Source organism: Meleagris gallopavo, chromosome 10 (genome assembly GCF_000146605.3).
Source record: "Meleagris gallopavo isolate NT-WF06-2002-E0010 breed Aviagen turkey brand Nicholas breeding stock chromosome 10, Turkey_5.1, whole genome shotgun sequence".
NCBI lineage: Eukaryota > Metazoa > Chordata > Aves > Galliformes > Phasianidae > Meleagris > Meleagris gallopavo.
This window is the reverse complement of record NC_015020.2, coordinates 19,847,703-19,870,304: the sequence shown is the minus strand read 5'-3', so window position 1 is coordinate 19,870,304 and position 22,602 is coordinate 19,847,703. Positions and strand designations below refer to the sequence as shown.

General features: G+C 40.0%; 1 protein-coding gene across 1 annotated transcript in view; it reads right to left on the bottom strand.

Moving 5' to 3' along the window:
* LOC104912423 (inaD-like protein) overlaps window positions 1-21,376 on the bottom strand; it is a 68,313-nt gene extending 46,937 nt beyond the window's left edge. Inside the window, exons 1-6 of the mRNA XM_010716055.3 lie at window positions 21,205-21,376; window positions 19,877-19,948; window positions 18,852-19,029; window positions 17,876-17,986; window positions 17,054-17,131; window positions 13,979-14,099 (exon numbers count right to left, since the gene is read on the bottom strand). Coding sequence (XP_010714357.1) covers window positions 13,979-14,099; window positions 17,054-17,131; window positions 17,876-17,986; window positions 18,852-19,029; window positions 19,877-19,948; window positions 21,205-21,341 — 697 coding nt within the window. The 5' untranslated portion in view covers window positions 21,342-21,376. The remainder of the gene's footprint in view (window positions 1-13,978; window positions 14,100-17,053; window positions 17,132-17,875; window positions 17,987-18,851; window positions 19,030-19,876; window positions 19,949-21,204) is intronic.
* Window positions 21,377-22,602: the final 1,226 nt, after the last annotated feature.

The following is a 22,602-nucleotide window of genomic DNA, read 5'->3' as shown; positions in this document are numbered from 1 at the left end:
TTTTTACACAAATTTTTACACATTTTCTTCTTAGTTATTTTGCTGATTGTTACAAGGTTGCTTACCACTAAAATATGTTTATCTCCGATAAAAGTTGGTATTCATATAGTCTGTTCCATCCTTATGCCAACTCTGGGGATAAAACTCTGTGGAAGTACTTAAGAAAACAAAATTTAATGCACATCTGTTGAAATGCTCAATATTTATCACCTATATCAGATATTGAAAACATTTCTTATGTATTAGATATTTTTCCTGGTGATACACAACATTTGAATAGGAAAGGAAATTAGAATGCAATTAAAACACAAGCAATAGCTTTGTAACAAAACAAAATAAATATGCCAATTAAGACTAATAGAAGAAAACTTTTTTTTTTACTGAAGTATGCTTTCATTTAAAACTGGAACATTAAACAACAATATTGTTGCTCACAGCAGAGAGCAGCCAAGGTTGTATGGTGATCAAAAGCATTTCTAAACAGCCTAATTCCCACTTTGTCAAAGACTTCCTCTTGTCTGTGGTTGGGCCTTCACCAACACCTTGTTAAGGGAAAGTGCCACGCAGGGACTGCGGAGGAGGTTCTGCCCTCACACACCATAGCCACAAACACTTCCATCACTTGCAAACTGACAATTCTCAACTTCACACCCCTCGTTTTATTCACAGGCTGGACAAGAAAAATATCCTTTTCCAGCTTCTAACAAGTTGTTCAAGTTTGATAAGCTATTTTTATTCCCCCTGAATTAGTTGAATAAGCTACAGATAGAACAGGGCTTTGCTTCAGGCAGCTCTAGGCCCCGATTTCTCCCAGTTCTCTAGGTGCACACACACATTTCCCATTTTATTCGTGTTGTTTAAGCTATTTTAATAGATTAGAGGTCGCCATTTAAAACTTACTTGGTGCATTTTAGGACCCGCCACGCTTTTGCACAGGATCTGTGCTCTCCCATTCCCTCTGCTGCTGAGAGGTCAGTCTCCAAAGGCCATCCCTGTGCTGTGTTTTGGGGTGCTGCACACCAGCCCAGCACTGAACAGCTCTGGGTACACAGCCAGGAAGCCATGTGTTAGATAAAAACACGGGGCTAGGATATTTAGAAAGAGAAAGCCTGGGTTGGTTCTAGGTCCTGGTTTCTTTGAGCTATCAAATTGCACTTGAATTACATTTTCAAGCTTTTTACAACATCAAGGAATGCTTGGAGGTTTTGATTTTCTCTCAAGCATAATCCCGAGTTTCCCAATGTCATGACTTGCCTTTGATTGCTGAGGTAAAATGAAGAGTGAAAATGAAAAATGACTGCAACACTGGCAGTGCTGGAGGCTTCCAGCTCTATGCCTAAAAACAAATAAAAATGTACTGCAAATTCACTCTAAAACCTCTTCTGTTAACAAAAATACCCACTAACAATTCTTCTACCGTGTCTTTCCTATATCTGTAGCTATCACATGTATATCCTGTTCATGCTATCTAATGCATTCATCAGAGCATTACATGTAAAACAGATAGACAAGCTAATGGTAGAGCCAGCAGCGGGCAACTGCTGGCTCACTACACAAAGCTTCATGTCCAAGATGAGGCAGGCAGAGAGAGACCTACTCCACATCTCTGAGCGAGGTTTCTGACACATAGCTCAGTGCTTCTGTGGTGTGCTAGCTGCAACGTGGGGCAGCTGTGCTCCAAACCAGCTACCGAGCTACGAAGCTGGGCCAACACGAGAGCTGGGCTGCACCTCCCACCTTGAACACAGCCCCTCGTTCCCCCTCCTGCTTCAGAAGAAGGAATCTGCAAATCCCCACATACACATTTTAGCTGCTTTTCAGCCAGGTTCAGCTGGCATAGGTGCTGTGTAGAGCAATCCTTACACAGCCCACAGCTTCCATCACTTGTTTTGTGCTCAGCCCACACGCTTCACTTCTGAGTCGGCGCCTCAGCTCAAACTGTACACCGAAGTGAAGACCTTTCCTAGCCTCACAGAGGAGAAGAAAGCAAAGCATTCAAACACAGCACTCTTACTTTTAGAGCATGGGTTTAGCCCATGAGAAGTTCCATGTGAAGCAGAGTTGGAGGAGAACACCCTCCATCCTCTGTGAGCCTGTGCAGGTCAGTAACCCAGAGACCATTCCTCAGCTGTGGGGCACAGCTTTCTGCTGGATGATAGAGCTGGGCAGGCTGAGGAAGTGAAGGGCAACAGGCATTCAGCATGGGAAGCAGCCGGGGAGGATGGGAGCAGGGACTTGCCTGCTGTGAGACTGTCTCGTATTGAGGAGCTTCAGACTGAGAAACAACAGAGCATTAAAGGAGGATGATAAAGACTTTGAATATAGCTGAACAACTAAACTGAAGAAGCAAGATTTTATTGCTTACAATTATTTTAAATTCTCTTATGTGATATAAACTGAAAACAAGTGTATATTCTCCGCTAACAAAGATTCTTCTGCCACAGAAAGCATCAGCTCTGTAAGAACTGGGATTGATGTGCCAGAGCACATTGGTGGCAGAGCAGCTCCTACACTTCTGCAGCCAGCTGCTCTCCTCCAAGAGCTGAGGGGACCTGGACAGATGAATGGATAATTCGTCCCCACGCAAAACCCACCAACTAAAATCACTGTTAAATCAGAACACGGTTGTATATTCTTCCCAGGTAAATCATTTTTCTTATTTAATCAGCTGTCCTGAGAGTCTCTTCAAGCAGTAAATCCGCTTTATGACATCATACAACCTGATAACTTGATTAAGTAGGACAGCATTTTGTATAAGAAAGACTATCTTGAAATTTCTAAACCTCTTCAAAGCAGCAGACCTAATTTCTCACCATCAACGAGTGAAACAAAGTGAAGGAATACCGTCAGACACCTTTGCTTACAGCACATTGCACCTAAGCAGCGCTGAGCAAGGCTTTCAGTTCTCTGCAGAAGAAAAATAAAATCACAAACAGAGAATTTTAACAGGTTTCTCAGTACCAAAAATATGTCAACAGGTAACGAACAGCTTCACTTCAAAGTATTTAATGAAATAAAGATATTAATGCATTAAGCTTTGGGCATTTTTAAATGAGCATAATTATAATCAGGAAATTGATGATGTGTTTGCAAAAAATACTTGCAATATGCCAAGCGCTCTCTTTTTCCTCTGGCAAAAAATAATAATAAAAAAAATTAAAAAATACCATCTCCAAGGATTTATCCAAAGAGGAAGAGCTGAAGGGATAAACTCCACCGTATTAAATAGACTTATCCAATTCTGACTGGAGAAGGAAATCAACTGAGAGAGTGAGTTAAAAAAACAAATGCTCCAGGGAAAACTGAGTGGGATATGGTGGTTTTTACTGTAATTCTTTCAGCTTGATATTCAACTGATGTTTTCTTTCGTGCAAGTTTAGCCTAAAGAGGGATGACCCAGAGCCTTTCAAGTCTTGCTCCTCAAGAATAAGCTGTCATTTTTATAAGCTGGAAACCCCTGGATCCTGCCTTTAATATGATTTTATGTTAAAATTCAAATGGCCATCTAACCTCTAGAAACTGGCTCCAGAAGGATCAAGATGCTTTGTGTATCTCACATGGCCAACCGAGACGGCCAACAGACTAACCAAGCTGCAACAGACAGCAAGCCTCCCCATCTGCACTGCAGTGGTTACGCTCAGATGTTTATAAATAATATAAATTTAGAGTTTAAAATATAAAGTTAAATTCTAAGGTGGTAAATCATTTTATTCTGCTTCCTTATTGAAACAAAGCTGTGTGTCCAAGCTTCTGTCCCAGCACTTTTGAACCTGCTGGCCAGTTTGATGCAGATCTGATAGTGGAATAGAGGTCTCAAAGGTACTACAAAAGGTTTGCAAAAATAGGCAGCTGTGCAGGGGAGAAAAATCTGATAAATTCCCAGACTGAGGGAAAGGCCTCAGTGTGAGATCACACTTTATTAAAGCACCACAGAATTCACGAGAGAAAGCCCTTAGAAATGCTCGAGTCACACAGAAAGCTTAAATCAGAGCTCACACCTTCCTCAACACACTCAGGTCAGCAGGAGACGCACACCTGTAGGAATCCAGCTTCATTAGCTGCAGCACTCACACAAGTGCTCATTAAACTCTTCACAATTGCACTCGGCTCCTTGCTGTGGCCAGCACCCAACTGTCTCAGGTACCTGTCCTCAGTTACCCGGGACCAGGCAGTAGTGCTGGAGCAGAAGCACCGACCCAGCAAGGGCTGGTGGAAGGGCTGCACTACGGCTTTGCCCCAGTGCCAACAGCTGCAGTGAGTTCTGCTGCCTTGCCCTGCCCTTCCCAGCAGGCCAGCTGCCCAGCGTGTGCCGCCATACGTCCCACCAACTCACCGCACCACAACAAACTTCTAGCATGCACAAAGAAGGGTTGCCACATTCTGTGAGTGAGAGGCTTTGCTGTGCTCCCCACGCCTCACCAAATCCCATTCAACATCATCCTTGGCCTTCACTCCTCTGCTGCCTGTGCTCATCCTTGCATACAGCTCTACTCGCTCCCTCATCCATCAAGTCCTGGGCTCATCTCATTTCTTTCCCATCTGCTCTTCCCTCATCCCTCCGGTGACACCTCGCTGACTGCTCACCGTTCTGTCGGGCTGTTCATTTAATGGATTTCTTCCCTTGAGAAACAGTTTTTCAAAAATCACATCTTCTGCACCTAACAACTCAATCCTGGAACAAGGTCTTGCTCTAAAACTGCTGCATTGCCTATTCAAAAGCATTAAAGATACACAACAAAACGATACTGTGATAATCCTCAAATAACCTGCTGCATCCCTAAGAGAATAACAGGTTACAAAATGGAGGAAATTACAGCTAGACTTGATGCGATTTAAAATTAACTTAACCTTTTTGGTTCAGAACACGGCGTGTATTAAAGTTTACAGTTTAGCACAGGACAAATGCTCAGGTTTGAAGGCACATGTGGTGCAGGAATACTCTGATGTTGTTTGAAGGTACAGCGAATGCTACTGCTTGAGAGCTACTGCAGAGCACCAGGAGGGATGGACACCAAATAGCACAGTACCTTTAAGAACCGTTTGGATGGAGTAAAAGCTCTGCTCTCACAGTGTAAAGAGGCACCACTGAATTCCACCTGCAGACACAAACGAATGCCTTGTGCTGACATACTTTGTGGAATTTCCCTCCAATTACTCCTAATTCAGGTATGTGGTTCCACTCTAAGTAACAGAGTGTTACAGATATGAGAGCTTATGTTCAATATCTCCTAATACTCCTAGGATTGTCACACCATGGAAATGACAACTTCCCACCTCATTTATTGAGCACCTGGTTCGTAAATTTAACATTTATAGGTCAGAAAATACTCCTTAAGCTGGTGGGCCTGAATTCTCAGATAAAAGATGAACTGTTTATATAGAAGTGATAGCTAACACACCTAGCTTTCAGATAAGGGATAAGAAAAGACCTCTGAGAATACGTAAAGCATTAAAAAAGTTGAAGAGACTTGGTGTCAACAGAACAATCACAAAACAGTATGACAAAGTCAAGTTTTCACCCCAGAAGTAACCCACGGGTAACTCTGCCACCTGGCAGCAATGCACTCATCGCTGGAACAAGAATTCCCAAGTTTGGACTGCTTGGGCACCACTGCTGGGGACAGCAGAGGCTGCTGGCTCTGTGCTGGACTACGTGCACACAGAAGGATGTGCAGAAGTGTCCTCCTGCACACTTAAGCTCTGTCCTTTCCTCAGACAACAGCCCAGCACTCCTGTTACGTCCTCCGTTTTCCAGTTGCACTTTTAAAATCAACAACCCCCATTCCTCCTTCCTTTCCCTCCTCAACACGACCCCAGCCAATGATGCTCATGAATCTTGAATCACAGCTGGAGGTCTGTGGGTAGGCGGCCGAGAGAGCTAGGAGCACACAGCACCAAGATGCTATGGATTGTACCTGCCATGCCACTTGCCTGTTGGAAACACCTTCCTGAGGCAAAATGTTCCCTTCTGGAGCTGCCCAGCTGGAGTGGTGGTATCTGACAGAAGCACCTGCCCCTTGCTGCTGGTGGGTGCTTGGAAGGCCCATGCAGAATGGGAGCCCACACTGGAGCTGTCTGTAGAGGGATGCCACTACGCCCGGCGTCCTGGGCTCTGGGGTCTCTGCTCCTTAGACCTTCCCTCCTTCCCTGTCCAGCAGAGGTTGCACTTCTTACATTCACAGCAACAGAGATTTGCTGCTCCTTTGACGGGGCCCCCAAAAAATCAAGGCTTACATATTGCCTCTGGTAACTTTTTTTTGAGAGAAACAGAGACAGGCAAGCTCAAGCTGTGATCTCTGAGCGCTCATGAGGCAAGCAGAGGTGTCTATCAATACCCTAATAACAAAAGGCTCATTGTTATTTCTGGGGTAGCAGAAAGCACTACCTGTCCTCCAGCCCATCACCACAACACCTCTTCCAACTCCAAGACAGTAGAGGTGTTTTGAATTCACTAATATAACTGACATGTTCATCTGGGGTAGATATCAAAGCCTTTCACGCACACGTCTTCTTCCAAGTGTCATTTAATTTAGCAGTTGTTTTCAATGTGCATGTGACCACTACATGCCACAGAACCATTCTGAGTAGCCTGTCACAGCACACTCCAGCTAGCATACCTACAGAGAAATATTTTGGATCGCTTTTCAATGCCAGCTAGTCTCATAAAGAGCGATTATAGTCTCACAAAGCAGAAGGTAAATTGATGACTAGCCCCTAAGCCACTGCATTGAATGGGGGAAAATCAAGTCTTAAGACGAGGGAGAAAAAAAATACTTCAACTTCCTCAAACAGTTAAAGAAGTTATTCTGGACAGCTGTCTCAGTGACTGCAGTACTGTGGAAAATTAAGTAACATCTGTAATGAATAAAATTATCGTCATCTCACATTTTTACTTTCCCTGCTGTTAGAGGCTCGTTCCCACTACATACTTGGAGGAGTTACTGTTTAAACCAAACAGACCATTTTGGAACAGAGCTATTATGCAAACAATGTACTCTGTATTCCAACTAAAAGCAATGCTCTGCTAGTCTGGACAAGGCACGATGCACAAGTAGAGCTCATTCTATTTTTTTTTTTTTGGTGCAGTTGATCAACAATAATTTATGACAGTAATGATGAAAGATACCTTCCTATCTAAAAATCAGACATTTAAGGATATAAGCACATAATAACCTTTTACAGGCTAATATTTGTCTTTCATTTCTTTCTTTCAACATTTGCATCCTTTCTGCATATTTTTAGTTGCAGGTCATTGCAGTGATATTAAGTGCTCTTCACTGAGCGATATGAAGATGTACCTGTATCATCATCTCTTAACAAGTTTGCACAGCAATACCTGCGTATGCAGATTTATACCACAGATGTTATCTTTATCTCTGAGTTACATGAAATTACTTATCTGTGACACCCGAGTAAGATCAAAGATCCCGAGCAATGCAAGCTTCCTGCACCGTGCCTTAAACAATTTAATAACCTTAAAGCATCAAATCGGGATGTTTCATGCCTTGCATTTTAATGCTATTCTCTGGATACCTGGTTTGTGTTGGTAGAAAAGATCATACCTAAGAACAAATGCAATCTAAGGCAATATTTAAAGATTAGATTATCCTTCATTGCAAATAGCTCGTTTGTTTATTATCACATTGCTTGCTTCTTGTTTTGCCTCTTTATACCACGAAAATGCTGAATATTCAGTTTAGATTTCCCAGCAGCTTTTTATTTTAGTCTAAAAACATTTACCTAACACATCCTTAACAAGCAAAGTGAAGAAAATTCAGCCATCTGTCTCTACATTACAATAACAGTTATGGAAGAGTAGATTATTCTATACAGCAAGAAATTTAATGCTAGGAATTCTTATACTTTAAGCACTGGCGTGCTCGCACCAGGTTTGTATATAAGAATGTTCAGCACCAACACACAGCAGAAACAATGATTTATAAGGAAACAGAAGACAAAATACATTAAAGATATTAAATGCATTCAATACTCTAATCATGCTATACCTCCATGCTTCAAACTGAGAGAAGAAAAAAAAAAAGAAAGATCCGTGCCATTATTTTTTCATCTCCAGCACTTCCCTAGTTCTAAAATATCACTAAACATACTCAAAATGACTTGCTGGAAACAAACACAATACAGAGAGAGATTCGAATCCTTACCTGGGAAACCCCCTTGTACCATTGCTGTACCAGCATGTACTTCAAGGTATCTGCATTCCTGACAAACATTCAGTGCTGTAAGCAGCTCAAATCCTCATCATACACAGGCTCAGTGCTGTCTTTCTTCTGACGACCTTGGGCCTATTTTTCTGAGATTTTTCTCTCCTTAAGGGCAAACCGTCTGTCTGTTTCTATTATGAGATGCCATCAATTATATTAATTTCAAGCTACCCACAAGCTAACAGTTACATCTGCCAGCAGATGAAAGCTGCCTATGCAAGCATGCAGGGAGCAGCAGATCCCTGGTTTCCCACATCTGACCCACTGATGCTCCACGGCTGCTGTTTGTGCACTGCCTGGCTGTGCTAGCATTCAAATGACATCTCTATCCCCAACACGAGTCACCTCAAATGGTTGTTTGTGTCACTGCGAGCTGCAGGTACTGCCAGGCTTAATGGCCCTCCGCATGGCAGAGGAACGGTTAATGGGTGTTATTTATCAAAGCATCCTTCTTACACAAACAACAGGGGTTAAAAATTGCATTCCTCAGTCAAACGGCTCCCCTAAACACGCTGTTTACCAACGCTGCAAATCCTGCAGTTTCCCAACACTGAGATGAATTTGTGGATTTTTGCTGCTGGTTTTTAGCGTGTCAGAAAACAAAACCCATCTGTTACTGGAAGCACAGGAAAAATTCAAACTTCATCCTAACTTGGATTTTACTTGTAAGTCTGATTGAGCAGCATTAGTTTCATGGCAATAAGCGTGCTGAACCGAAATATTGAAGAGAATCACAATCTCTCATTTAGTAATTAAAGAGATAAAACATCTTTCTACATTTATAAATACACTCACTCATTTGGGGAATTCCTTACTAATTCTCTGTTCCGAACGGCACATTTAAATTAACTCAAAATTCTCAGTTATTTTGGTAATGCCATTAATTTGTTCATTTTTAAAGATCATTGTCCTTTCTTTAGAACATGTATCACAGCACACACAAAACCATCTGTTCACTGCATTATGTACAAGCACACAGTAAAGAAAAAAAATACAAGGAGTCCCAGCTGCAATTTTACTATTAATTCATCAAAAAAGTAATTTCCTTTTGCAGTACTTCATCAGATGCTGAAAATTGTCCACGTGATTCACAAATGCAGAAGAAAACAGCACAATTACAGAAACCCAAACTAACCCCCAACCCCAAACTGCAGTGACACCAACACTGTAATCTATCCTCATGTGGCACAGCAGCTTGCTGTCTGCCTGGAATGCACAGCCCTTCTGGATGCTCTATTAGGGCTGGCTACAAAACTTACATATTTTTAGCTAATTATGGGTCAGAATAAGAAAAGGAAAAGCAGATTAGCAGTACAGTCATATTAAACAGAGATTAACACAGCAAGAAAATAAAGTCACTGCTCTATTTGTCTAATCCTGACTCCTGCACGGTCTTTAGAAACGCGCTGCACTAAATACACTTGTTAATATATTTAAGACAATTAATTATTGCAATTGTTATTCTTTTCCCCCAAATTTTGTTTTCCTAATGCTTGAAGCATTTTTCCAGGCTACATCTTACTCTTTGAACATCTTCTCTACTTGCTGTTGATTGCAGTGACATCTATTGGAGAGGCAGTGTTTGGCTACACAAGCTGCCTCACCTGGAGACCACAGGTTTTGGTTTGCCACCCCCCTCAGCCCCCACGTTAAAATTTCTTCTCCTCTGTTTTAACACCATTTTACACGAGGCAAACTCCAAACTGTTGGATACTCAAGGCTTAAACTGCTTTATCAAAAGTTTTTGTTTAGCTACTGCTCATCATTCTGGCGCTTTTCCAAAGGGACAACGATATTTTGTCATCTTCACCCACAGCAGAACACAAACACTTCCTGGGGCTGCACCTAAAGCACTCCGTGTGCTTGGCCATACACTCCATTCAGCCTCAGCTGAACTCTCTACCATTTTTTTTAAGCTTTTGTTTTTGATGAAAGCCATCCTCCTCTCCCATGAGTACCAACGTCACTGATGCTGTGGAAGCTGTGAAAGCCTTGGGTACGTTCATCCAAACCAATCCACACACGCAGGGAGACTTGCCCCTCTGTCACCCTAAGCAGCCACAGGTCGACCACAAAGGAGAACACGTGGCTGAAACACTAAAGAAGTTTTGATTCGGTAGAACAAGTGCCATTCCTCAAGTGTGTTAGGAAGATAAATAATTACGCTTTCTTATAGCTCCATTGATTTTTGCATTATCTGCAGACAAAAAAAAAAAAAAAAAGGAAGGGGACATTATTATCCCCTTATTAGATACAGTCAAACATCCGTGCAGACAGGAAGTCTGAGCGCTGCAGCATCTAGTCCATTATCTTAGGCACCTTTCACTATTTTTTATTATCTATTTTTATTATTTCAAGTTTATTTGAAACCCACCGGATCAATCTCAGCCTCTTAACTAGACAAAAACTTTTACAAAAAATAAATAAATTATCAGTTGAAATTCAAGTTTCCAAGTTCTTCCAGTAGTTGTCTTTACAGTTTTCTAATTGTCTTTAAGGGCCTTTCTTAAGTTATGATTGCCTCAACTCCATTATAAAAACATATCCAAATTGTACAGCTACAAATGCCCAAAGGAAAAGCTTACAAAACATTCCATTACGAACTACTCTGCCCATCCATTTCCTCTGCTTCTTTTTACTACTAACCCCTCATTACAGCAATAAGCCACAACAGGGTGCACATTAGTCTATTAGCAGACTCTTAGTGCACACCTACAGCCATCCGCCTCTAAAAGAAAAAAAAAACCAATGCCTATTGACACAGTCTGGAGCACAGCTGCTCCTAAGTACAAATGGCTCCTTTGTATGCTTTCCCTCCCTTTTATTTGTTTTGATTTTTTTTTTTTAAATTCTATCCAAAATCTGATGTTTTTAACATTTGGGAAACCTAAAAATAAATCTTTATGGAGAGTGACATCCTCCAAAATCACCTGTCACTGTAATATTTTCAGGTTTTTTTCTTTCTTTTATTTTTTTTTTTAAAGATGAAGCATTCTGAAGGCTCTTTTTGCAGCAGGATGAAGAATCACCAAGCTGGTCTGCCAAAAAGTTAAATAAGCAAGCAAGGAAACAAGTTGTCTTCTACAAATCCTGTAAGCTTAGTCTTCTCCAGCTGTTACTGATGTAACTGCCATTCCTCTCCAAAGGATTCAAGTTTTACAAAAGTATTTTAAAATGTAAACTAGAAGCCATAAAACAGTGAAGTCAAAGCACAGAGTAAACAAGCAGCACACTACACAAAGTCAGAGCTGGAGACTGATACACATTTGATAGTATCACTGGAAATTAAAAGAAAAAAGGAGGAAATGCCATTTTCAACTTGCTTTCAATACGCAGCACAACACTGAACTTGGAAAATGATCTTTGAGATATTAATGGTTCAAATTAATTTGGAATATAAAGAGAAGCAGGTCTGAAGCTAAGGATGCAAGGAGACTTATTTCAAAAAATAAATAAAATTCTGGATCTTCTTTGCAGTGCCAGTGGAGCTCAGCATTTAAACCACAGAAACATGAAGGATGTATGAAATTTCTGTAAGCCAAGTTCAACGCCCAACAAGGATTTACCCTTTTCTGATGAAAAACTACCTTTGAAAAGAGAAAGCAGAACACCTACAAGAAGTGACTGTTTGTTACAGCGAGCCAGCAATGAAAGCCACAATTTCAGTGATGGAAAAGCAGAAATAAAAGGGAGCACTGCAAAAAGGCAAGTGAGTTTAAACCCCAAAGGGGAAAGGAAATCAATATCAAAAGGTTATTCAGCCACCTTAAGGGGAAAACAGACTGAACACCGAGACTGCGGTGCAGTGTGGACAGGATAGAAAGGAAAGAAACATTTTCTGGTTTACAGTAGGAAGTCTAACAGTGCTTTGATTTCATTTTCAGTATGAGGAATGATGAAGAAGAACACAAGGCAAAAAATGAGGGTATGAATAAAAGGACAAACATGAAGAAAAAGTGTGAAGTGGAGCAAGTAAACTATTTCTGCTGTATGAAAGAAATCGATGAGTTGGTTCATGACATTTAAGTTGTATTAATAAGAATGCTAAATAAGTAAATGACTAAATCCATCAGTAGCACAACTAGAGTACACAGACTTAACAGCTCTACAACCTCAGAATGTCCTTCTAAGATCTTCCACACTATTGGCACAGATTGAGAACCACGGGGTGTAAATGAAAGAAGGGGAGGCTATGACATGAATTCACCTGAAATGACACCTCTTCTTTTCAGGATATCCAATCTTCTAAACTCAGAAGACAATCATTAAGTTCACCTTATGTTCAGTGAAGCTCAGTATATTATTAAGTTCACAACAAACGTAGAACTAGCATAATAAGTAGGCAAGAAAGAGACCAATATGAACATGCAAATTGGCACCGTAAAGAGGGCAGGTACTTTCCTGGACTGAGATTGCTGGGATGGTGATGAAGAATTAGGACAAAAAATTAGGGACACTAGATAGGTCACAAATATAATACTGTGCTCAAATTTACAGAGAAAACTGTTTAATAGGTTTTGCAGAAAAGAAACTGTGGAAGTCCATTCCACAGCTGCTGAGATGCTTGAGTCTCAGATCAAGTGCTCCTCCTGACTACCACTTACCAACCAGAACACCAAAAAACCTTCTTCCTCTTCTTCCAAAATCTTCTGATCTCCACCAATAAATCAACCAACCTCATTAATTATCTCTCCAATGGCACACCGCTGCCAGCAAGGAGGAGGAAGTCAGCAAGAGCAGCTGGAAGAGCTTTCCCATCAGCAGGCCTCAGGATTAGAGCTTATACTGGGTGGAAGCCATACCTGCTGCTCCTAAGGCAAAAGCTACAATGGCATCTGTCTGCTTTGGTTTGGCCCTACCTTGGGAAAATAAAACCCACTCCAAGAAACAGATGAGAAATGTCATTGCTGCTAACAAACAAGTATGCTGTTTTGGTACATGAGAGTGCAATAACAACAACAAAAAACAACGACATGTCTCATTTAAGAAAATAATTTTGTATTCTTATCTGTGATTTTTATATCCCTAAACAATTTAGGCAAGACAAGCTATGCATAACAGTACTACATTTATCCAAAGTTGGAATTCATATAGCAGTATCATGGAATATCAGTCGTGCTGTGGAAAACTCTCAAGTTGCACAATGTCCTCCTCTAAGTCCCTAAATGACTGCACAGAGCACTAATCACTGTAATTTGTTTTAAAATAAACAAACAAATAAAGATAGTTGCAGAACCTTTCCCTAGAAGATGTTACAAAGATAGGAGAGCTTCTTTTAGAACAGCACTGAAATAATAAATCAAGATATTTTCATTTTAAAGGAAAATATTTTGTTTGAATAGGAATGCCCCAAATCAACTGCAGGCTTTCTTGGGTGAGGACCATGCACCCAGGGTTCTCAGCCCAGGACTACTTAGCTACCACCAAAATTACAAGGGTAAAGCACGAAGTCTGACTTCTATGACTGACACCACTGCCAAAGCAAGCACTCTACAGCTCACTTAAACATTTTTAGACTGAAAACAGAGCCCTTGTTACATCTCTTCAGAAGACAGCTATAGGATCCTGGCTGGGAAGAGAAGGCCGGCTAATAAATCAGCAGCTCTCAGTGAGGGCAAGTTTGAGAATTAGATCCTACTGCCACACAGCACTACTTCCATAACACAAGCAGAAAAAGGCAGATATCTTTATCATGTCATATAATCCATCTACATCACACAAACATCATCTGACACAACGATTGTAGCACCACTTACTCTCTGCACAAGCATCCTCCTCCTCCTCCTCTTCATCCACGCTGGCTTCCTCTGAGTGCAGCCTTTCAAGCGCTCTGTAGGGAGGTGGCAATTTCATTGGAGGTGGGGCCCCATACTTTCTCTGATGGATTCAAAGTAAAATAATTACATGCTTTGTATCCTCCATTCACGAGAAAAAAAACAAACATCCTGCTAGCTCCATGTGTTCATACATAGCACTTAATCACAACACTAAAATCTGGAGCACAGACTTTTCAGGCAAGAAAACAGAAAAAGAAATTACAGCGAACATCAAAAAGATACAACTGAGAATGAACTGTTGTTGACAAAATACTTGAGTATCAAGCATGAACGTATGAATATTAATCAAGGGTTGAAAATAAACACTAAATTATACCCCCATTTCTCATTAGAAATGCTCAAAGTTGTCTTCTACTGTTTGAAGTCAACAAACATCTAATACTGACAGTAAGAACTCAGTTTTTATGTCATGGTAATATTTAGACCCTCAACTTCATTTTGGTTAAAATTAAAAAAAATATAATTTGAATTAGAATGTACAATAAAATTCTATTACCTCACATAAATAGAGACAGCTCCTGTAATGATGCATATAGCGGCGCATAGCAGGCAGAAGACCAGGCTTTGGATCTAATGACAAGAGCAGCTCCTTCGTCCAAGCAACAGTTTTATAGCTCACAGTAACTGGATAGTGCCTCAGTTGGCTATGTGATTTCACCAAATTGCATTCAACCGTATCCCATGCAACCTCACTACTAATAGCAGGATGCACTTTAGAAAGGGAACACCGAGTGCGTTATGCCATTAGAGCAGCCCGAATGCCTATAATGAGTGTTGCTATAGCTGGCAATTGCAGAACACCCAAACATCAAATCTAGAATAAAATTTTCTACTAGCTATAATGAAAGCTGAACCTGCATATAGATTTCTAAACTCTTGAGCCTAAATTTGCGTGGAGTAGTTCAACTAGCCAACTGCAATGTCAGCTACACACGTTTTCTGAGGTAAGACTGGCATCATCCCATTGGTTCAAAAAAATATTACAGAAAAATGTTGCACTGAGGATGACATAACACTAATACATGAAATATGTCCAATGGTAGTAAAAGCCCTGCACTCGGAGACCTGGCAGCTGTTTCCCCTAAGCATACAACACACCAAATAACTCTTCCAGTTTTAGCTTGATCTCAGTAGAGGCAGAGCTGTACAAAATCCAGAAGGTTCAAGAAGCGTCAGAAGACTCACACAGGACATTACCACACACACAAAGATGGAAAACCTGCAGCTCCTCTTCCATCTACCTATGACAAATGAGTATCACTGTAATTTGCTAACAACTCAAAGCCTAAAATTTGACCCTTAGCCACTTAAGACAGTAAATACTTGACACGAGACACATAAGCTTACCCAACGTCTTGCTATGGCTCAGGACAAGCTGAGTACATCACTTCTAACCCACCAAGAGTCCAGGTGTGTCTACACAGTGTTTCTGAATTAGCACAGCTCCTCCCAGCAAAGACAATGGCAAAAAACACAGCTAAAAACAGCTCATCAGCAAAAGAATTTAAAGCTGATTTGTCCACAAGAAGCTCAATTGTTTCAAGTGTTTAAATAGAGAAAAATCTTCACTATTGAAAAGATCATTTATCATACAGGAACAAGTGGATTTTTTCAGATGGAAATAGCAACTTTCAAACCAGATTCTTTTGTGAGACTTTGAAGACTGGACTAGAAATATCAGTGATTTCCCACAGGGACACAGACCAATAATCCACTAATAGCAAATCGTTCCAACTCCGAGATGCCCCTGCTGCAGCACAGTATGACTATTTTGTGAATTCATGTTCAAAGCTAAAAAGGAGCTGTGTATTTAGGCACCGATGCTTTTCTATATTCCACCCACCAGTTTACAGCACCAATAGATGAAAAAGGTCTGAGAAAGATTAGGTTCCCTCTTTAACCTCCAAACGCTATAGAACGGAACACACTGGAGTCCTAGAGATTAAAGGCGGCGCATTGCACGAGGATGAGAGCTTCTGAGATCAGAAATATCGATAGCAAAACCAAGAAAAGGGGATTGTAACTGCTTCATTGTGAGTATTATCCATGGGCATGAAAGCAAAGCTTCAACATCTTGATTTTTTTGGGAGGGAGGGGTGGGGGAGAGGGGAATAATCGAGCCTCATAGAGTCTGTATCTGTCAGGTACAAGTCTTACAAAAACTTTCAGAGACGAGGGGGTCTTTTCAGTTACACAAGAAACACAGAATTATTGAGTAGGATCAAATGAAAAGCTCGCCATATTTGTTGTTGGCATGTTAAACTGCACCGAGCTAAAGTTATTGTATTCTCTATTATTTATAGTTATTGTATTGACTCTAATTCTGTCACTGCTTCTTCGTCCTTGAAGGTGCACCTGATCTACAGAGGTCAACTCAGTTCCTAGAAGAAAGGCATCCAGGGAAATACTTGTGCTATTAAAGCAACCTGGCTGAGAATGAAAAATGAAAAGTGAAATTTTTCCCTTATTCTGGTGATTAAAACAGATCCACTGGTTCATATCAAACAGGTTTCCTTTTTTAAAATTTTTTTTAAATCTGCTGTAGAAGTTACTGTAATAGCTTCACAATTAGCAGGCCAGCAGCAGACCACTTGGTCATTTCCTTGTTTTACACAGCAATAGGAAACATGGGAGACCTACCTGATTTAATTACCCTATAACACAATTTTACTGAATTTCAGACAGCCTCACATTAAGGATATCATCCGTGTACACGTTATTATTTCTCTATTTCCACTGAAAAAGGAGAATCAATTTGCCTCCCCATGGAGCAAGGCAAGCAACTCCAGAAAAATGCCAATATAAAGCACCAGGGGAGCCTGAATCCTGTCTTTCATTTGGCAGAAATTTGGCAAAAACTACCTGAATCTAAAAAATTTCAGAGCACTTCAAGTTTCACTTCAGACTTCACTGAGGCTTATCATACCATTATAACACATTATTGTATCACTTGATTTAGTAGAACTTGAGTGTAGCATTACATGGAATAAATACCTTTTCACTCTTATTTTCTTTGTTTGCATCCTGATCTTTGCTGACTTTGATTCCCTTAGGATGTATGGCAGAAACCACCTGTAAAACAATACATATTACACACACTAGAAAAGACTGTTAGAGCTTTTAAACACCTGAAATTTAGGTAATAACAATAATAAAGCCATCCAGCACACTCTGCACTCTTCATGTTTTTCTACATAGAATTGCACCGCAGTGCAGCTGAGGAGTCTGATTTCACTGAAATTAAAAACACTGAATTTTTGTGCTCACTGTTTGACATCTTCCCTCATCTCCTCATTACTTAAACATTCCTCTGAATCATATGCCTTTTCTTAGAGAAGCATTAAGAGGTTTCTTGCCTTCACCTTGAAGATGAGGAGACATCTAAATCTCTTGAAATTTAGCTTGCTGCTGAAGGACTACTTCAGGTTTTTTTGGTGATCCATTTTACATGGAGCTGCTGGTGCCAATCTGGCTATTTTTCACCATTTCATATTTTGTTCATTTGGATAACTGAGTGTATTTTTACATTATGAAATACAAACAAATTAGAATACGCAGGGCCAGATGCAATTTTACAGATGGGACAATTGAATTAATATCTAGTCAACAGATTGACATCAACTTGATTTATAACAAAGAAACAAGGTTTTGAACCAAGCTAGGTAAGCAAGGATGTGGTCTACAAGCAGAAACTCCAAAAGAAAGGATGGGGACACGAATTGTCAGATCTTGCCAAAAGAAACTTAGCCTACTTTAAAATAAGATGCATACAACAGATTTGTTAAATTTTGGAATAAAAAGTAGAAATAAACTCACTTTTGGTACGTTAGACAAACTCTGAACTACAAACACAACAGGATTTCCTGCATTCTTGATAGCTTCCACTGCTTCTTCGTGTGTGGCATTTTGTAGATCTATCCCAGAAACCTAACAAATATGATTTGTTTTTATTAGGTAGCTTGTTATTTGCACTGCACCTTTTAAAGAGATCACATACATTCACAGAAGATTAGTTTCTATGAGGAAGGTTCCAAAAGCAGTCAATAGAAATTATTTTTGAAGGATTTTTCCTGATTGGTTTAAAGAAAAGCATATTAGTTAGCATTCACAATAAAGATGGCCATATATTTTGTCAAACAACTGTTCTATTCCAAAAAACAAAGAACAAGACTGTCAGAGAATGGTAGGTATAATAACACTTTCAGATTTTACCTGTTTGTAAACTAAGTCTGGTTTGAAACATCTTTCAAAACATCACACGCAACCCCAAAGTACACACAGGAATGCCAGTCCTGGCTGGGCTGATTTTTACTCATTTATCTCTGAATCCCAAGGTGACAATGCCATTCTCATCTCAGGCACTTGCTGAAATCAGCAATTTCCTTTAAACAGTAGCAAACCAGACAACAAGCCAGCTAACAAATACAAAATAACATACACAAAATAAAAACCCATATATTTCAGTAAACTCTTCCATATATTGTAACGCATACCTAGAAGTTATAGCAAGTTATAACATAAATTACTATTTCTTATTCATTCATAGAAGTCTTTTTATTTTCTTTCATTTTCTCAGGGGCTGTCTTTTCTTAAATATACAGGAGAATGTTAAACGATCTCCACAGTTAAACCTTTAAAAAGGAAAAGACAGCAGGGGTATTTTTTTGGTTTTCAAAACACAGCCATCAATACTTCACAAAGTGGTGGTTGTATTTTGTTCCTCCATCCATCCTTCCAAAGCTGAGTCAAACTTTATTTCTTCAAATGAAAAGGTAGGTTTGTCTGCATTTACCTCAAGTATTTTATCTCCAGTTTTTAAAGCTCTTGTTCTTCCTGCTGGGCTGTCTTCCAAAACTTGTTTGATAAAGATCCCTTTAAGTTCCTCTCCATTCTTTAGGCGCTTTATGACAGTTTGTCCACCAACAATACTTATTCCAAGAGACACATGAGGATCTCTGAAGATCTCAACACTGGAAAAATACATGCAGAAGTCTAACAGCTTGAAACAGTTAAACACAAAGCCTTAAATAAATGTAAGCTTTTGGTCTTTCAAGACTATCTAACAGAGTGAAGAGATGAAGCCAGAAGCCTATGAATGCTCACAAAAGACCTTGCTTCTTACCCTCAGTTGTCTTCGCCCCTCAAAAAGAAAAAAAGTTATTGCCAGCCCAGGCCTACTGCCCTTCCAATAGGTTTTTATTTTAGAACAAGTCACAGTAAACCACACAGGTCTTCAAAGTAAACAAACTCAGTCGTTTTCAGTTTGATTAAATTGTTTGGAAATGGCAAAAACTGCAAATGGTATGCTAGAATGATAAAACAATAAACAAATTTAATGCAGCTTGCTGGCTTCCATGTGTCAGATGCATATTAATCAGCTTAGGCAGAATTGTTTAAATCATTTTGTACGTAGGACCATAAAATCAATTCACCTAAAAGTGTTAGCAGCATAATGAGAATGTGGCTAAAGTTGGCTTGGCAATTCCAATTACACCACAGAATTTAGCAGAAAACCCATGGAAAAGGAGACAGAAGTACTCCGTACACTGCTCACACTTAATAGTTATTACATGAACATGAATTTGTAAGTCATCATCAACATAAACACACCAAGCTTTCCCAAGTCAGTTATATAACCAGAAAGTACAGTTCTGTTGAACATTGTTAAAAATACACTGTATCTAAGAAAGCCTAAGGTCCAAAAGTACCTTAAGTTACTGGGAGAAAAGGGATGAGAGAGAAAAAAGAAATAATCAGGCTCACAAAAATTAAGACATAACACAAATGAAAAGAAACGATGCAACTTTATGAACATACGTCCGAGGTGGTCCCCAGTGGCTGAAGTTTGGAGTTTCTTCACCTTCTCCTTCTTCTCTTTCAGGTAATTCACTAATTGGGGGCACAGAGAGGGGAAGAATAAGAAAAATAATGATAAAAAGGTATCAACCATACCAGGTCACAATTCTTTGCATATTTTCTATCTGGCAGTGAGACAGCAACACATTCTCAAACAGTGCAGTTTAAATGTGCAGTCAACAGACTAAGCAGGAATTTTTGTATTTAGGTTTAAATGTATCTAAGGAATGCACTAGAAAGAAACATGATGGACTGGCCAAATGTACGAGCTGCTGTGCAATACACATCTCCACTGCTGTACCTTATTCAAAATGACTATTTAAGCAGTCATTTTTACTTTCTGATAAATATGCTGTGACTTTTACAGAGGGATATAAACATGGTAAAGCCAACTTAGCTTACCAGAAAGCCAGTTGTATTGCAACTGGGAGAACAGGTCCTGTGTGTTCCATTAAACACCCCAGAATGGGGTGTTAATTAAACTTTTATAATATGCATGACTCATCTATTCACAGGATAGGAATTGAAATATCAAACTGCAGGCCCCCCACAGCAAGGTTCAAGCAGTACATCCTTGCACACATTTTCTGCAGACCCTGAGAGCTGTAAACGCTACTTTTACATTGCAAAAAGGAAGTAGGATGTTGTACTGGAGAAATAATCCCCTCAACATATTGCTGAGCAGCTTTCAGACTGAGGGAAATTACAGATTAATTAGAGAAGAATTTGAGCCAACAGACCCTGAAAGCTGATCTTCTACCTGCTCACCCAAAACTGGTGGGAGGAGTAGAGGAGAATTTATGGTAGTGGCAACTACCTGTGACCAGTGCCAGCTCAAGGTTCGTCATCACTACGGCAAGATTAAACTGTTCCTGCACAAGCATGAGGGTCATAGCTAAACTCTGGAAGGGAAGGAACAAAGGAAAACAAAAAACAAGAGGACAAAGCTGTGATAAAGAGCAAAGGGCAGAACTCTTAAAGAGGTAATGACCAGTATTGCCAATAAAGGCTACATTCTTCTTCTCCAAGGCACGTCCACTCTTGTGGCTCCCACCTAACTGTGGGGTGAGTGGTGTAGGTGGGCCAGAATTCAGGGGAAGAAACATGGGATGTAAGAATTCAGTAAGACTGTAAGGCAAATATTCAGCTCCCTGGGTAAAAGGCACACATTGGGGGTGGCCTGTATCTCAGAGCTTCCCACAGCTTTCAACAATTCATCAGGTAAAGCAAGAAAAAAAGTTACGAGCGTTAACCAAAAATCAGCTAAAAATTGAAATCTTTCTCCATACCTGTACAAAACTGTTCTAGGCTGAGGTAAGGTCGTAACTCTCACAGATTTTTCATTCTTGGAAAACATATAATCCTCCCCTTCTTCCTTTTCAACACCTTCTAGGTCAACAGTGAGACCACATACTTTAGAGTCCATATGAAACTTTGTACCTAATGAAGTAAAGGTTTAGATGTAAACTTTTGCTTCCTCCGTCTCTGCATCTCCCTATCACCTTTGCAAATAAACCCCTCAGTTCACCATGCTCCAGATGTGAATGGTGAGAGATGATCAAGAAGCTCAGAGATACAGAGTATTTATTTTTGTCAGGAAATTTAAAGCATGCTGATTTATCTATCTTTAATAGCACCTTGCTTCTGACCAGGTAATAAGAGAAAATGCCAAATCTTATTGGAATTGAGACATGCTTAGATACAGCTTATATGGCATATGTTTCTCACTAAAACATGATTAGAAATACTGTATCCATCCTTCATGCAAGGAGAGCTGTACAAAGCCGTGATCCAGCATGGATGACTAATGTCATTTCAGTGCCATAAATATAAACACTAATTAAATCACTAGAGCTCCTTGCTAAAGTCATTATTCTGCCATTTTGGTTAACAGAGTGTCTGTTGTACAAGATGCAGGTGACAAAGAATAAGAAGAAACCTCCTTTCTCCCAGTGAGTGCTATCACGAGCAGGCTGATAAACTAATTTGCTGACAACATACCAAATTCTAACCACTGATTTAGAGGGGGATGACATTCAATTGGTCTTGAAGAGGTACCCTGAATTATATATACTCGTGTAATGAAACTGTGGCAACCCAGATTAAATATAAAGAAAATGTTTGTCAAAATATCTACCTCCGAACCCTTCTTCCTCCGAGAAGTCACTTTATTCATTTTGGTGTGTCCATTACCACTCATATGCCTTGACTGAGTTTCTCACTGCTCTGAGGCACTCTCTGGAGAAGGCAAGAACTCACCCAGTGACAGCCCGGAGAACACACATAAACCCACAGGGCAAAGCTCTCACACACAGGGACAACAATCTCACTGCCCTGAGACAGTATGGAAACTAGAAAGTTTCACGCCTGTTTCAAAGTCAGACATCATTGGAGATGCACGTTAAACTGCCAGAGAAGATAAAGTAGACCATGCATGAAATCCTCCTGGTGATATACAGAGGATGTGACTCTCCACAGGCAGGGAAAAGCTGCTGCAACTTTCAGTATTCCTTATGACAACTGTAGGTAAACATTTGGAGGAAAAAGCAAGAAAATGAAGCAGAAACTGCCTTGAGCCTGTAGAGATCTTCATTTGAATATTTTATCATCTGAAAGTTTGAAAATAAATTCGTGCTTCGGTATAAAAGTTAAATTTGTATTTACAAAGTTACAACACAGTAAAAAAA